Raw genomic sequence first — 16,103 nt, 5'->3', positions numbered from 1 at the left:
CCCAGCAAACACACTGCTGTACTCTCCTGATAACCCGTCCCCATCAGCCCCATTCCAGGCTGTCTGAGTACTCTCCTTTAGTTTCCCTGGTGCGGTTCGGGTCTGAGACCGCTAGGTTACCTCTCCCCGATCAGCATAGGTCCCACACCACAGTAATCCACGGAGGAAGGCAAAAATGACGCCTTAGTCAGTCAGTCCGTAATATTCTCAGAGTGAGCTACAACTCTTGGAATAGTCCTGGCCGCCACTCTGTCCTTCACTGAGGCAAGCTCTGTGCAAGCAGCCAACCAAGACAATCTTCTACGTGGGCTGGTGCCTCACCCATTCCAGCTCTAGACTACATTTCCCAGAAGTTCTTGCGGCTCCAATCAACTTCCGGCGCGAATCCAGCGACATTATTCTATTTCTCAGGGAATTTATGGCTCCCTGAGATTGGCCCGGCCCTAGGAGGAAGCTTGTCTCTGGGGTACTGTATCTGGATCTCCAGCCTCCTGGCAGCAATTCCGAGAGGGGAGAAGTGTGGCTTGGCCCAGGCTGTGCAGAAAATCCGAGGGTCGGGAGACATCTTGTTCGAGCGGATCTGGCTCCGGACTACATTTCCCAGACACCCTGGATGGTATAGGGCTGACCCTTCACTCGCCTGCGGGACCCTAGGCCTCCGGGGAAGGGGAAGTGCAAGGTGAGCAGGCTAGGTCCTGGGGGCTCGACTAGGTTCCGGAGGTGCACCCCTGGTGGTCTGAAGGGACGGTCCAGGCGGGTCTGGAGTCTCTGGCCTGTATGATTTGATAAGACTGGGGGAGGGTGAAGTGTGGTATTCCATGTGTGCGACTGTGACCTTAGGTGACTGTGCGCGCTGTGTGCGCGTGTTATTGTATATCCCTGTGGTGGGTGTGTCACTGTGACTGACCATGCGCGCGGAGCTCTGTGTGCAGGTGTGACTGTGGATATCCTTGATGTGGTGTGTGACTGTGAAAGTGTTCGGCTCTGTGTGTGTAGGTGTGACTGTGCCTCCGTAGTGGGACTGAGATTGTGTGTGTCCATACAACTTTGTATCATTATGTGTGTTGGGGCGGTGGGGAGTGCTGAGAATCTGTGATTATGTTGCTATGGCTGTGTTATCTGAGGGCTGCGTGTGATTGTGGTTTTATGAATGTTAGCAGTACTAAGTGTACTGATGTCTGACTGTGTGAGGATGTGTGTGATCATGTAACTTTTTGTGGCACTGAGTGTGCGGTTGGAGGGTGCCTGTAATTGTGCCAGGCTAACAGTGTGTATGTCCCAGTGGTTGATGTGTTAGGTCAGGACAGATTTTGGTCGTGGGCAGCAGACTTTTCCCCTTCTGAAACCAGGAATGCTCAGGACAGCCTAGACTCCTCTGACCTCTCTCCATCCTTCCTCTCCATGGGTGGCAGGTGTGGGTCCAGGATAACCTCTAATCTGATCAGTCTGAGCCGCAAGAAGGGCCTGGCATTTCATGATTCCTTTCTCCTTCCTCAGCTCTGCTTTTCTCAGAGAGGTCCCCAGAGGAGAAGGAGGAATGGCTGTTGACCAAGCCAAATACAAGGTGCGCTGGGGTTTCCTTTTTGCTTTATAAGTACCCTGGTGCACATATGCATGCTTTCCTAGGGTACAAACATACCAATGGAATTGCTGGGCCATAAGATACCTGTGTATTTTCAAATTTCTTAGATAATGCCAGACTGATTTTCGATATGGTTGTACCAGTTAAATTCTTACCGGCAGATTATAAGCATAGTCATCCTGTATTCTAATACTTGGTCAGTTGATATTTTAATTTTTGATGAATCTTCTGATATATCACGTGGTTTTAAAAGTATAACATACATTCCAAAAAGTACAGAAATGAAAGTATATGACTTGATGAATTTTAGAAAATGAGCATATTTGTTTAACCAGAGCTCATATCAGATCAGGAGGTAGAACATTACCAGCATTCTAGAAGCCCGATTCTTGTTCCATCCACTCACTATCCACCTCTCCTGAAGATAACAATTATTCTGTTTTCTAAAGCCATAGATTAATTTTACCTGTTCTTGAATTTTATGTAAGTAGAATCATTCAATATCCACTCTTTTGTGCTTGACTTCTTCTTATTCATCATTACATTTTACATGTAATATGAATGTACTATTTAATAATATTATGTAGTATGAATATGTGAGACTCATCCATGTTGCTTCATGTACTATAGGTCATTTATTATCGTTGTTGCTTAAAATTCCATTGTATGAACATACCACAATTTATTTATCCTTTCCATTATCGGTATTTAAGCTCTTTTCAGATTGGGCCTATTATGAGCAAGGCTACTATGAACATTCTTGCACATGTCTTTTTGTGCACATATGAATGCATTTCTGTCGGGTATATACCTAGGAGTGAAATTTCTGTGGCATAGGTCATGCAAATATTCAGCTTTAATATATACTGACAGTTTTTCTAAATAGTTGTTACACTCCTGACTCACTCTTATTGTACCAGAATTAGACTGTGGGACAAGAAGATTTACTAGAGATAAAGAACAATAGTTCATAATATAAAGCTTAGACTACTAGTAAGATATTACAGTTCTAAATACATAGACCTTCATAAAATGACTTCAAGTATATTTGACAGAAGTAAAAGAAGTAGTAGACAAATCACAATCATAGTGGGGGATTTTTAGCACTTGTTTCAATAGCTGGTAGAAAAATCAATAGAAACTGAGTAAAGCTATATAATATTTGGGCAGTGTGATTGACAAACTTGACTTAAATGATATATGTAGAACAGTGTACCTTACAACTACAGTATATATCCTTTACAGATGCATATGACACATTTATCCAAATTGATCATGTGCTGGACCATAAAAGGAATCTCAATAACTTTCAAAGGATTGAAATAATACTGTATGTTTTCTGACCACAGTGGAATTCAGCAGAAGTCAATAACAGAATGATATTTAGAAGTATCCCAATGTTTGGGATTTAAGCAATTGTATTTATAAATAACTGGTGAATCAAAGAAGAAATTGCAATGGAAATTAAAAATATTTTGAACTGAAAGATAATGAAAATATAACATCAAAATGTGGGGTGTTGCTAAAGCTAAACCTAAAGAAAATATGTAGTTGTAAATGCATACGCTAGTAAAGAAGAATGTTGAAAAATTAATGATCTATGTTTTCATCTCAAGAAGTTAAGGAAATAAAACTTAATACTAAATTAAACCCAAAGAAAGCAAAAAAATAGGAAATAATAAGAATAAGAGCTCAATATAAGTTTATGTATATTGAAATATAAAGTAAATATATAATTGAGAAAATTAATAACTCCAAAAGTTTATTTTGGGGAATCAATAAAAATTGATAAACCTCTATAAAAACTTAAAGAAAAAAGGGGAGATAAGACACAAATTACCAAATTAGATATGAGGAAAAAAAACACTACGGGATAAATTTAAAGCTGAGCTCCCCCTTTTTGGTCAGTACCTGGGACTAGGTTGTACAGTATAAGAGCATTAGAACCTGAGCTGGTGATCATTAAGCTGAGTACCTTTTCAACTTCATCAGACATGTTGATTTCTGTTTTTAGTATAGATTTTTAATTTTGTAACTCAGTTTCTTTTTTAAAAATTATTTATTTATTTTTGGCTGCATTGGCTCTTCGTTGCTGCGCGCGGGCTTTTCTCTAGTTGTGGCAAGCGGGGGCTACTCTTTGTTGCGGTGTGTGGGCTTCTCATTGAGGTGGCTTCTCTTGTTGTGGAGCACGGTCTCTAGGTGCATGGGCTTCAGAAGTTGTGGCCCGTGGGCTCAGTAGTTGTGGCTGCCGGGCTCTAGAGCACAGCCTCAGTAGTTGTTAGCGCACAGGCTTAGGTGATCCGCGGCATGTGGGATCTTCCCAGACCAGGGCTCAAACCCGTGCCCCCTGCATTGGCAGGCGGATTCTTAACCACTGCGCCACCAGGGAAGTCGCAGTGGTGTTTTTTTAAAAAACTTAAATCTTCCTAATTAATATCACTACATAATTATTAAAGGTTTAATATTGTTAATAAAATGTTCATTTCCTAGGTGATAATGGATTGAGTATGCAGTGAGCTCTCATTTGGGACATTCAGCTTATTTATTATTTTACCCCATTTCTATTTGGTTTTGTGTGTGTCCACTGGTGCTCACTAACTGTGGAATACCTTTTCTATCTTGGGTTATTGTGTGAGGCCGCAGGTATGATGGGTCCTTCCTGATATTGGTACAGTTTTTCCTTTTTCTGGAGCTAACTGGCTTTCTCGAAATATGCTACATTTATACTTTTCAGACTATGCAGATGGAAACAAGCACCTTTTACCAGAAATATAAGCAGTAGGATGATTAAAAAAACCCACGAAGGTAATCACTCACTAATTATAAATAGTTTTTTAAAAAATCCTATTTTTATTCACCTTCTTCTTTTGTGGACTTTATAACAGTTTTTCTCTCACATGTTATTATGGATTTAACAACATTTTCCAATGTATCAATTAACTGATAGTTGTCATAGACTCCATCATAGTACAAGGAGGAGTGGCAGGAGAAGTATCATAGTATGTTATTGTATGAATTTTCATTACTTGGCCAATGAGAGACCCTTTTAGGAGACTCTTAAAAGGCGTCCTTTTAGCACAACACCTGATATTTCTGAAAATAGCCTTAACCTTTTGACAACAGCAGAAGGTTCCAGATCTAATCCCCCCCTCCAGAAAAATTTTTTCTGTTCTATGACATGCAATCAGCTATTATCCAGGAACCCTCTTTTCTTTCCTTCTTTCTTTTTTTTTCTCTCGTCTTCACTTTTCTTCTTTCCTTCTTGGAAATGAATAAAAGACCAAGAACAGGAGATCTCTCTTATACCTGAGAGTTTGTTGGGCAACAGTGCTGCCACTGTTGGGCTACTTTAAGTGATGCAAGAGCTCAAAAGTTTTGTTTTTAAGGTTTTGTGTTCACATTATTTTTCTCTAATTTTCTTGTTAGGTGATTTTTTTTCAACATTCAAAATTTCCTCATACTTTGATAGATGACTGGGGGCAAGGGAGTAGCAATTAATTGAGGAGGTAATTAAATTTGAGACATTTCTACAATAAACATATTATGGAATAACAAGCAAAAAATGCTTTTTTTAAAGTGATAAAACAAGACAAAAGAAATTTTACACTGAGGTGGGTGCCTCCTTCCTCAGGAAAGGGACTGTGGGCATGACAAGTACCTGAAGCTATTAAATATTAGCTTCATTATACAGTGATTGAATACTCCAGTGGTGATCCTATGACTTCATAAGGCTATTAACTTTCTTTATGACTCTATTAACCTAAAAATGAGCAGGTGTAAGAGTTGGAAAGTTAGAATACAGATAGTGTTTTTGCAAGATAAGCACTTGGTGTTTTGAGCAGTCTTATTCTGAATTAAAGTAATTTGGGTGGTGCAGATGAAAAAGTTAACTAGAGTTTACTCAAGAGAAAATCGATGAGCATCAGTCTCTCCAGTTTTGTTGGCCCTAAGCCCTTTCTGTCTTAATTTCTTCCCCAATCCATTCTCCTTGCCCAAACCATGCAAAGATGTGCTGATTCCCCTTTCCCATTAGCCGCTCAGAATGTTTATGCCACCATCAATTTCTTTTCCTTACTAGGAAATAGAGTTATTATCTATTCCACCATGAGTGGAATGCCCTTGGGAAAGTAATGAACTGCAATGGAAATTACATTAGAAAAGCATTCTAAAGAATTGGTTCTTAAAAACTAACTTTACTCAACATTATTAGTCATAAGGAAAATGTAAATCAAAATCACAATGAGATACCACTTCATACCTACTAGGACGGCTATGATAAAAAAGACAGACACTAAGAAGTGTTGGTGAGGATTTGGAGACATTGCTGGTGGGATGTAAAATAGGGCAAACACTTTAGAAAAGAATTTGGTAGTTCTTTTTTTTGCGGTACGCGGGCCTCTCACTGCTGTGGCCTCTCCCGTTGCGGAGCACAGGCTCCGGACGCGCAGGCTCAGCGGCCATGGCCCACGGGCCCAGCTGCTCCGCGGCATGTGAGATCTTTCCGGACCGGGGCACGAACCCGTGTCCCCTGCATCGGCAGGTGGACTCTCAACCACTGCGCCACCAGGAAAGCCCAAGAATTTGGTAGTTCTTAAATAAGTTAGAGTTACCATATGACTCAGCAGTTCTACCTCTAGGAATATACCCAAGAGAATTGAAAACGTTCACATGAAAACTTGTACATGAATGTTCATAGCCATTCACAGTAACCCAAAAATGGAAACAATTCAAATTCCTATCAAATGATGAATGGATAAACAAAATGTGATCTATCTACACACTGGAATATTATTTGCCAATAGAAAGGAATGATGTTCTGATAACATCATTCCTTGTCCCATCACATGGGATCGAAGCCATGTCCTCTGCATTGGCAGGTGAATTCTTAACTACTGCGCCACCAGGGAATTCCTGGGATTGACTCTTAATGGGGTTTCTTTTAGGGGAGATGAAAATGTTCTAAAATTGGATTGTGGTGATATACTAAAAAACATTGAATTATATTTCTTAAATGAGTAACTTACATGCTGTGTGAGGTATATCTCAATAAAAATTAGTGGATTAGGGGCTTCCCTGGTGGCGCAGTGGTTGTGAGTCTGCCTGCCGATGCAGGGGACGCGGGTTTGTGCCCCGGTCCGGGAGGATCCCACATGCCGCAGAGCAGCTGGGCCCGTGAGCCATGGCCACTGAGCCTGTGTGTCCAGAGCCTGTGCTCCGCAACAGGAGAGGCCACAAGAGTGAGAGGCCCAAGTACCACACACACAAACAAAAAATTAGTGGATTGGAATCTAGATAAAACAATATTGTCTGTGACTTTATAATTGTTGAAGCCAGTTAGTGAGTACATGGAAAGTTTTTTATAGTATTTAAATTCTACTTTTATGTATGTTTGGAAATTTCTGTATTAAAAAGTTAAAACAAAAAACTACCCTAATGCCTAATAGTGAAATACTAGAAGCCTTCATAGTAAAATCAGGGAGAAGGCACTATCAGCAGTATTATTTAACATTTTTTTCCTAAATCTATTAGAAAAGCAGTACTCCATAGGAAACAACTAGAAAACAATTGTTTTTTTCTTTCCCATAACTTCTACTATCAAGCTTCTCTGTGGGCCATTTGATTTCTTGCCCATGGATGAGGTTTTCAGTCAGTGTTAGATAATAAAGTGTCCATTTCACTGAACTAATCAATACCATAAACTTTAAAGAAAAAGTTTAACCTGACTCCTTGAGCTAGGAGTTTGCAGTGAGATGGCTTTGATGATTGCTTCTCTTTCCTTTTCCCGAACTTTTTCTCCATCCCACTAGGTATTCTCAACTCCATATGGTAAGAGTATGTTTGATTTTGTAAGAAGCTGCCAAACTGTCTTCCAAAGTGGCTGTACCATTTTGCATTCTCACCAGCAATGAATGAGAGTTCCTGTTGCTCCACATCCTGGCCAGCATTTGGTGTTATCAGTGTTCTGGATTTTGGCCATTCTAATTGGTATGTAGTGGAGGGGGCTTTTATTAAGACATTAAAACATATTTTAAAATTATATAGAGAATGTGGTACTGGCAAAATAATAAAGGGATCACTGAATCAAAATAGAATCACAAATAAATCCAAACATGTATCATCTATGATAAGGTTAGCATTTAAATCAGTAGAAAAAATATATTCCATAGTCATCTATTCTAAGGCTCACTTTTTTTTCTCATTTCAACATACCTGAAATCAGGTTATATCTTAAATATTTTCATCCTTTCTTAGTGGCATATAAAATAATGGTGCATTTTAAGTCTTATGAAATATTATTCACATGTGTTTTAGGTACACCAGGGTAGTAGCCCTCTCTGGGGGAAATGAAGTAAGATTCTTAACTCATTTCTTATATTAAAATAAAATTATAATTAATAATCTTATTCCATTGTCTTTTACCAAATAATTTTATACCAAAATAAAATAATAATTGATTAAAGATTTAAATGTAACAAATGAAAGCATTAAAATTAAAAAGAGAAATTTATATAAATATGTATAGGTAAGAAAGATCTTACCTCAGAGCTAGAAAAGTTGACATTTTGACTGTTTTGTGTGGGTAAAACACATAAGCAAAGTTTTTTGTTTGTTTGTTTTGTTTTTTAACAAATCAGAGCTAGAACATAAGGATGAGGAGTGCCTCAGTGTGGGTATGGGTGCAGGGGTGTGGTAGGGGGAATTTGACTTTCTCAGGCTTGGGAAATGAGACTTGATTAGGGAAGTCTTTAGTCCTAATTAGATTGAACTGTGTTCCTGGCCAAAAGCACCATTTAGGTGAGTCTAGCTTGGGGACGAGGGCTGCAGAGGAGGGATCTGCTCAGGGCAGGTCATAGCAGCGCTGTCTTGGGTTCAGAGCAACAACAGCACTGAGATGGGGCAAGGTCTTGCCTGAATCACTGGCTGAGGCAGGAACCTGGGTCGCTTGGGTGAAGGAGGGGCAATATGAGTCTGTGTTTCTTTGGGTCGACTAGCCAGGATCCATCTTACTGCAGCTAAAGCCTTGGGTTTCTGGAGCTGAGATAGGAGGGGGATTTATTTTGTTCTCCCACTCACTAGAGTTATATCCTAAGACCAAGGGAAGTAGAGGTAGTTTTGCCTGGAGAGTCTGAAAGCTGTAAAGCCAGTGTTGTTTCTAGAGCATTTCTTTGCTTCCCCAGGCCTGCCTTCTCAGAACACTATCCTTTTCCAGGAGGACAGCCCCAAGGAGGAGTGATCATCTCCTGTAATACTGAAAGCCATGGCCCAGGTGAGTTAGTTGATGCTCTTTCTTAACTTCCTGACATTCAGTTCTTTCTAAGAAAAAAAACAATTTTTTTTTTTTTAAAGGGCATGTGAGCGTTTGCTTTCTTTCTCCTGACATTTCTGGCTATGAGGGTTCCTTCAGGTCCTGGTCCCTATTTCCTCTCATTCTAGTTAGATAATCCTATTATCATTCCTAAGTGCTCCTCTTCTTTTGACTCCGTTTTAATATTTTCATTCAGTAAATAATTGAACATCTCTTTTCTCAGCCCTCTCCCAGGGACTGTGATGGAGAAGAAATGCATTTTCTTAAAGGAAACAAGAGTAGATTTGTAGAATAAACTTGTCCTGTCTGGGCAGTGATTTGACGAGGTGGACGTATGAGTTGCTTAGCTGAGACAAACATGGAGAAGCCAAGATTATCTCTACAGATCAGTATTCTCCAGTAAAATAGGATGGGAGGTGGTATTGGTAGCTCCAACTGTTAGAGTGTTACAAGGTCTCCTGGTTTATGGGGCTTGGAGGATTGTTGTGTTGGTAGCTGATACAGGCAGATCTCTGTGACCCTTTTAGGGTATCCATGAAAAAGTCCAATTTAACTTTGAACAGGAAGTGAGAGTCATGAGGAATTTCCAAATGAATCACCAATTTTCTTTATCTCAGAAATAAGGATAAGGATGATAGATGATTATAGTGAGTTCAGCCACTTCATAAATTGTTGAGATCAGAGGTCTCAGAAGAACCTTCTTTAGAAAGCTTTGTTATAATAAATTCCAGACACAGAAAAGTAGTCTTGTGAACTACCATATGCTCACCATTAAGTTTCAATTATTATCAACTCACAGCCAATCTTGTTTCATCCATACCTCTACTTGTTTCTTCCATGCACACTCCCTTAACCTCACTCCCACACACAGGATTTTTTTTGAAGCAAATTCAAATTGGTATGTATCTCTCAAGGATAAGGTTTGTTTGTTTATTTATTTATTTATTTATTTTTGCAGTACGTGGGCGTCTCACTGTTGTGGCCTCTCCCATTGCAGAGCCCAGGCTCCGGACACACACACTCAGGGGCCATGGCTCACAGGCCTAGCCGCTCCGCGGCATGTGGGATCTTCCCAGACCGGGGCACGAACCCGTGTCCCCTGCATCGGCAGGCAGACTCTCAACCACTGTGCCACCAGGGAAGCCCAAGGTTTATTTAAAACAACAACAACAACAACAACAACAACAGTATGCCATTATTGCATCCGAAAAAGTTAAAAATCATTTGTTAATATCAATATCCAGTCAGTGTTCAAATTTTCATAACTGTCTACTTTTTAAATCATTTATTTGAATTAGAATCCAGAGAAGGACTGTGCACTGCAATTGGTTGATATGTCTCTCCAGTCTCTTACTTTGTAGATGCCCCTTCCATCTCTTTTCTTTCTGTGCAGTTTTTGTTGTTGTTGTTGGGAAAGAAAAACAGATTCATTTGTCCACTGTTTGGACTTTGCTGATTTCTTCTCTCTGGTATCATTTAAGTGTTACCTGAGAGACAGTAGTTAGGTCTAGAAACGTGATCAGATTCAGTTGGGATTTTTTTTGTCAGGAATATTTCCTAGCTGGTGATGTGTGATTCCGTTAGGGGGCATATTATTTCTGGTTCTCTTTCCTTTTGTAATGTTAGCCACCAGTGATGATTATTGTCTAGATTTATTAATTCATTAGAGGTTGCAAAATGAAATCTAAATTCTGTCATTCCTTCTTCATAGATTAGGTAGAGTACTATCTGTAAAGTAAAACTTTTCATCAACTGTTTGGTTACCCTAAAGGACAGTTTGTATGGGAAAGAGTGTTTGATTCTTACCCCTTATTTACCAGTTTTTAAAATAATGAGTTGGTTTTTTAGAATCTTACAAAGATGGCTAGTAATTTTTTGTTCAATATTATTATGAGCTCATGGATTTAAACATTTTTGATCTCATCAGTCCATTACATTTGATCCTCAAATTATGCTGTCTTTGGCCAATGGGAGGCTTTTCAAGTAGGCTCCTGAGTCCTTTTAACATGATTCTAGTAGTTTTTGATAGTTCTCTTATTTTCTGATACAACAGAATGTTCAGACTCATCCTGTGCATTTGACTCAATTCTGAAATTGTCTCCTTCCCAACTTTGGTTACTTTTATTTGAATACAATACTTAGAGACTACAATCTAGACACTAGGGATGCTCATCGCTACTGGGTTAATTATTGTTTCTAGGCCTTTTCTATGGATTGAGTGAGTAATTTTTTTTAATACAAAATAAACTGACAACTCTTGCACCTATTTCTAGGATCTAAAGATTCTGGTTCTTAGTGACACCAATATAATTGCTCTTTGCTTTATTCCCAAATATAAGCGCAGCAGTCTCTGAAATATTTCTTTTTGTTACACAAATAATACACGTGTCTGTTGTTTCAGGGATCAGTGATGTTCAGTGATGTGTCTATAGACTTCTCTCAAGAGGAGTGGGAATTCCTGGACCCTGCTCAGAGGGACTTATACAGAGATGTGATGTTGGAGAACTATAGCAATCTGGTGTCAGTGGGTAAGAGCATCTATCCCAGTAATTTTAAGTTCTCTGGAATGTCTGTTTCTTCCACAGTGAATTTCTCAGCTGCTTTTCGAGCTACCAGCTGAATTTCTGCTCCCTGTTCCCAAGTAAATGGTTTGAACTGAAATGAAAAGGAAGAGTGGGAAATGGGCAGCTCCAATTGGCTGTGGCTGAGCTTCATCTTCTTTGTTTGACTGTTCCTGTAGTGGCATCTCTTCCTTGATCATCAAGGGACTGGATCTTACTTCTGGATCTGATTTACCCACAGCATAACCATGTTCCATATCTTTTCTTGTGAGCAGGACTTTACATTCCTAAGCCTCAAGTTATCTCCTTATTGGAACAGGGGAAAGAGCCCTGGATGATTGGCAGAGAGCTGACAAGAGGCCTGTGTTCAGGTGAGTGAGAAATGATTGGACAGAAGCAGGGCACTACAGGCAATAACTCAGTTGATCAGTGAAGAAACAGCACCTTTGAGATGTTATCTTGGAAGCTCCCATCAAAACCATAGGCCTGTGGGAGAAACTAAATCTTTTTAGCACGAGTTTACAAATGACCTGTTTCATTCCTTCCCTCACTTATTGCTCTTTCTACTACTCTTTTCCACTCCCCCTCTTAATTTCAAGTAGAAGGTGCCCTTCACATCCCCCACAAAGAAGTCTTTTACCCATATTTTAGATTCAGTTCCTTGCTAGCTTTTCTTCCTCTTTGACTCATCTAAATGTTTTCTGTTACCACTCCCAACTGTGAGTGTGCGTGTGCATGGGCGCATGTCTGCATGTATCTGCACTGCCCCTCCCCTCCAAGTACTAGTCTTCCTTATAGCTGCTGGCCAATGATTTGGATTCCTTTGGATAGAATTGAGGGAGTTCATGAACTTGGATGAGAAGAAAAAACTGCATCTTTATATTTAGTATCCTCTAATTGAAAGTTAGCATTTCTTCCTGTTATGGTATATGCAACAAACCGTAGTAGTGTTAGTAGTTCCTGTGACTTTGACATGAATGGAAATCACAGATATTTTCATATCATTTTATTGTTGCTGTAGACATATTGAAATACCATTTATGCTCATCACTATTTCAGAATTACTATAGTATTAGGCTCACTGCTAGGTCTTACTCTTTAATGTGTTAATAAAGAAGAAGACTCCAGGCAAAGGGAAGAAACCCTGTGAAGGCCCTTCTAGGAGGGGAAAACTTGGTGTGTTTGAAGAACTGAAAGAAAGCCAGCGTTGTTGGGGCCCAAAGCAAGCATGAGTGGAGTGTGAGTCGAGATTGGAGAGACCAGTAGGAACCACATTATTCAGCCTTTGCCAGTGGTTATGAGGAGTTTGGATTTGGGGCAGTGGAAGGCCAGGCCAAATGTCATTTTCGTGCCTGAAGAGGTTAAAGACTGTGAGGACTTGGTGGGGATCTGGGTTAGGAGGCTTCTTGAGTGGTCTGAGTAACAGATGATTCTGGTTTGGAATAGGGTATTGGCAGTGGAGATAGAAAAGCTACTGAAGAGCTTAACTAGATGAAAGTTGCTGAAAGATCCTATGGAGGTAGGAGGAAAAAGAACATGCTGAAATGAATTCCCTGTTTCTGGCTTGAGATGTTCTAATAGGCTCCATTTTGACATCTTCACACTGTTTAATTTGCTTAAAATCTCCATTTTGGGTAAGAAATTCCTTTATAATAATAGTTATCAAATACTGAACACTTTACTCAAAGACATTCACTTACACTTTTCCTCACGCTCTTAGTAATCATGAATTAAGGATTATCTCCCTTTTACAGGTGAAATGGGGACTAGAAAGGTTAAATAATTGCCTAGGAACCTATAGTAAGTAACTCTCAGTGTTGGGACTCAGCTCTCATCAGTCTGCTTCTGACTCCTGTCTTCTTTCCATGGTAGTATCTTGCACTGTCTTATTATTATTATTATTTTTTATAATCCTTGTATGAAACTCCTGAGAATTATTTTTCCCTTATATTGTTCTTTTTTTTAATTGAAGTATAGTTGATTTACAATGTTGTGTTAGTTTCTGGTATACAGCAGAGTGATTCAGTTATACATATATTTTTTTTTCAGATTTTTTTCATTATAGTTTATTGTAAGATATTGAATATAGTTCCCTGTGCTATACAGTAGGACCTTGTTGTTTATTTTATGTATAGTAGTTTGTATCTGCTAATCCCAAACTTCTCATTTATTCCTTCCCCCCATATTTCCTCTTTGGTAACCATAAGTTTGTTTTCTAGGTCTGTGAGTCTGTTTCTGTTTTGTAAATAAGTTCATTTGTATCATTTTTTTAGATTCCACGTATAAGTGATATCATACAGTATTTGTCTAACTTACTTCACTTAGTATGATAATCTCTAGGTCCATCCATGTTGCTGCAAATGGCATTGTTTCATTCTTTTTTATGGCTGAGTAATATTCCATTGTGTGTGTATGTATGTATGTATGTGTGTGTGTGTATATATATGTACCACATCTTTATCCATTCATCTGTCAATGGACATTTAGGTTGCTTCTATGTCTTGGCTATTGTAAACAGTGCTGTTATGAACATTGGGGTGCATGTATCTTTTCAAATTATAGTTTTCATCTTTTTTGGATATATGCCTGGAGTGGGATTGCTGGATCGTATGGTAACTCTATTTTTAGTTTTTTAAGGAACCACCATACTATTTTCCATAGTGGTTGCACCAATTTACATTCCCACCAGTAGTGTATAAGGGTTCCCTTTCTCCACACCCTCTCTTTTATTTATTATTTGTAGACTTTTGGATGATGGCCATTCTGATGGTTGTGAGGTGATATCTTATTGTGGTTTTGATTTGCATTTCCCTGATGATTAGCAATGTTGAGCATCTTTTCATGTGCCTTTTGGCCATCTGAATGTCTTCTTTGTTTTTTTTTTTTGGCTGCGTTGGGTCTTTACTGCTGTGTATGGGCTTGCTCTCTAGTTATGGCGAGTGGGGGGCTACTCTTCATTGAGGTGCATGGGCTTCTCATTTCAGTGGCTTCTCATTGCAGAGCAAGAGCTCTAGGTGCACGGCTTCAGTAGTTGTAGCATGCGGGCTCAGTTTGTTGCAGCACATGGGCCCTAGGGCGTGTGGGCTTCAGTAGTTGCAACTAATGGGCTCAGTAGTTGTGGCATGTGGACTCTAGGGTGTGCGGGCTTCAGTAGTTGTGGCGCACAGGCTTAGTAGTTGTGGCTTGCAAGCTCTAGAGCACAGGCTCAGTAGTTGTGGAGCACTGGCTTAGTTGCTCCATGGCATGTGGGATCTTCCTGGACCAGGGCTTGAACCCCTGTCCCCTGCATTGGCAGGTGGATTCTTAACCACTGCGCCACCAGGGAAGTCCCCTGAGTGTCTTCTTTGGTGAAATGTCTATTTAGATCTTCTGCCCATTTTTTGATTGGGTTGATTTTTTTAAAAAAATATTTATTTATTTATTTGGCTGCACAAAGTCTTAGTTGCAGCATGTGGGATCTTCATTGCTGCATGAGGACTCTTAGTTGCAGCATGTGGGGTCTAGTCCCCTGACCAGGGATTGAATTCAGGCCCCCTGCATTGGGAGCACAGAGTCTTAGCCACTGGACAACCAGGGAAGTCCCGATTGGGTTGATTTTTTGATATTGAGCTGTATGAGCTATTTGTATATTTTGGAAATTAAGCCCTTGTTGGTGGCATTGTTTGCAAATATTTTCACCCTTTCCATAGGTTGTCTTTTCATTTTGTTTATTGTTTCCTTTGCTGTTGCACTGTGTCTTGTTTCTCTCTGTCTGCCTTAAATTTCATCAGTCTCCCCTCTCAGTCACTGCAGTGGTACATGAGCAAGTCTCTCCCTTGTCCCGAGATCAGCATCACAGAATTCCAAGGCAAACAGTATTTTCACTGAATCCCCAGCACATAGCATGCTCTGAGTCTTCCCTATCTGCCACTCACATCAAATCAGTTCATTGACTTATCTTAGGCTGTTCCCCCACCTGCTGACCCTCTGTAATCACTTTTAAATTGCATCTAGTATGCCCTTTATTATGGACCCTATTCTGTTTTATCCCCAACTGGGTGTACTGCAGTTTAATTCTGACACTAACTACCCAGAGTTAGCTTAGACCCCACAGGTTAACAGCCAGTCTTACACAGACTGCCCTCACTTCTGACACCAGCTGCAAGTCTTAGGGGTTCCTCAGACCACCCGCACTTCTGACCAACTGGCTATAAATTCGGGCTATAATTTCGGGCTATAAATTCGGGCTATAATTTCCGTGGCCCCTGTGGGCTTTGCTAGAATGACTCACAGAACTTAGGAAAGCTCTATACTTACAATTGCAGTTTCACTGTAAAGGATACATATCAGATGAGTTAGGGTAGGCTTCTGGAGGCAGAGGTTCCATACCCTCTCCCTGTGAAGTCAAAGTGTGTCACCCTCCTGGTGAAGTGCCTCAGTGTGTTCACCAACCAGAAATCTCCATTGAGCTTTGCTGTCCAGAGTTTTTATTAGGGCTTAATTACATTGGCATGATTGATTAAGGCATTGGCCACTCAATCTGTAGCCTCTCTCTCCACCCCAGAGGTCAAGCAGCTGAAAGTCCCAACCCTCTAATCATATGTTGAGTCTTTCCAGTGACCGTTCCCCATCCTAAAACTATCTAGGGGTCCACCATGAGTCACCTCATTAGCAT

General features: G+C 40.0%; 1 protein-coding gene across 15 annotated transcripts in view; it reads left to right on the top strand.

Annotated features, from left to right (window-relative positions):
• The first annotated feature begins 366 nt into the window (after nucleotides 1-366).
• ZNF383 (zinc finger protein 383) overlaps nucleotides 367-16,103 on the top strand; it is a 48,259-nt gene continuing 32,522 nt past the window's right edge. The window contains exons 1-7 of one of the 15 annotated variants that reach the window (XM_067019140.1): nucleotides 494-679; nucleotides 1,498-1,564; nucleotides 4,317-4,387; nucleotides 7,390-7,567; nucleotides 8,761-8,849; nucleotides 11,290-11,416; nucleotides 11,725-11,820. In XM_067019140.1, coding sequence (XP_066875241.1) covers nucleotides 8,841-8,849; nucleotides 11,290-11,416; nucleotides 11,725-11,820 — 232 coding nt within the window. In that variant the 5' untranslated portion in view covers nucleotides 494-679; nucleotides 1,498-1,564; nucleotides 4,317-4,387; nucleotides 7,390-7,567; nucleotides 8,761-8,840. Of the gene's footprint in view, nucleotides 776-893; nucleotides 1,413-1,497; nucleotides 1,565-4,316; nucleotides 4,388-7,389; nucleotides 7,568-8,760; nucleotides 8,850-11,289; nucleotides 11,417-11,473; nucleotides 11,821-16,103 lie in introns of those variants that run through there. The other 14 variants (XM_067019143.1, XM_067019146.1, XM_059045049.2 and 11 more) reach the window with 14 other exon arrangements.

This window comes from Kogia breviceps, chromosome 18, assembly GCF_026419965.1.
Source record: "Kogia breviceps isolate mKogBre1 chromosome 18, mKogBre1 haplotype 1, whole genome shotgun sequence".
Lineage (NCBI taxonomy): Eukaryota > Metazoa > Chordata > Mammalia > Artiodactyla > Physeteridae > Kogia > Kogia breviceps.
Note: the sequence above shows the minus strand (reverse complement) of the source record. Positions and strands in the feature narration are given on the sequence as shown.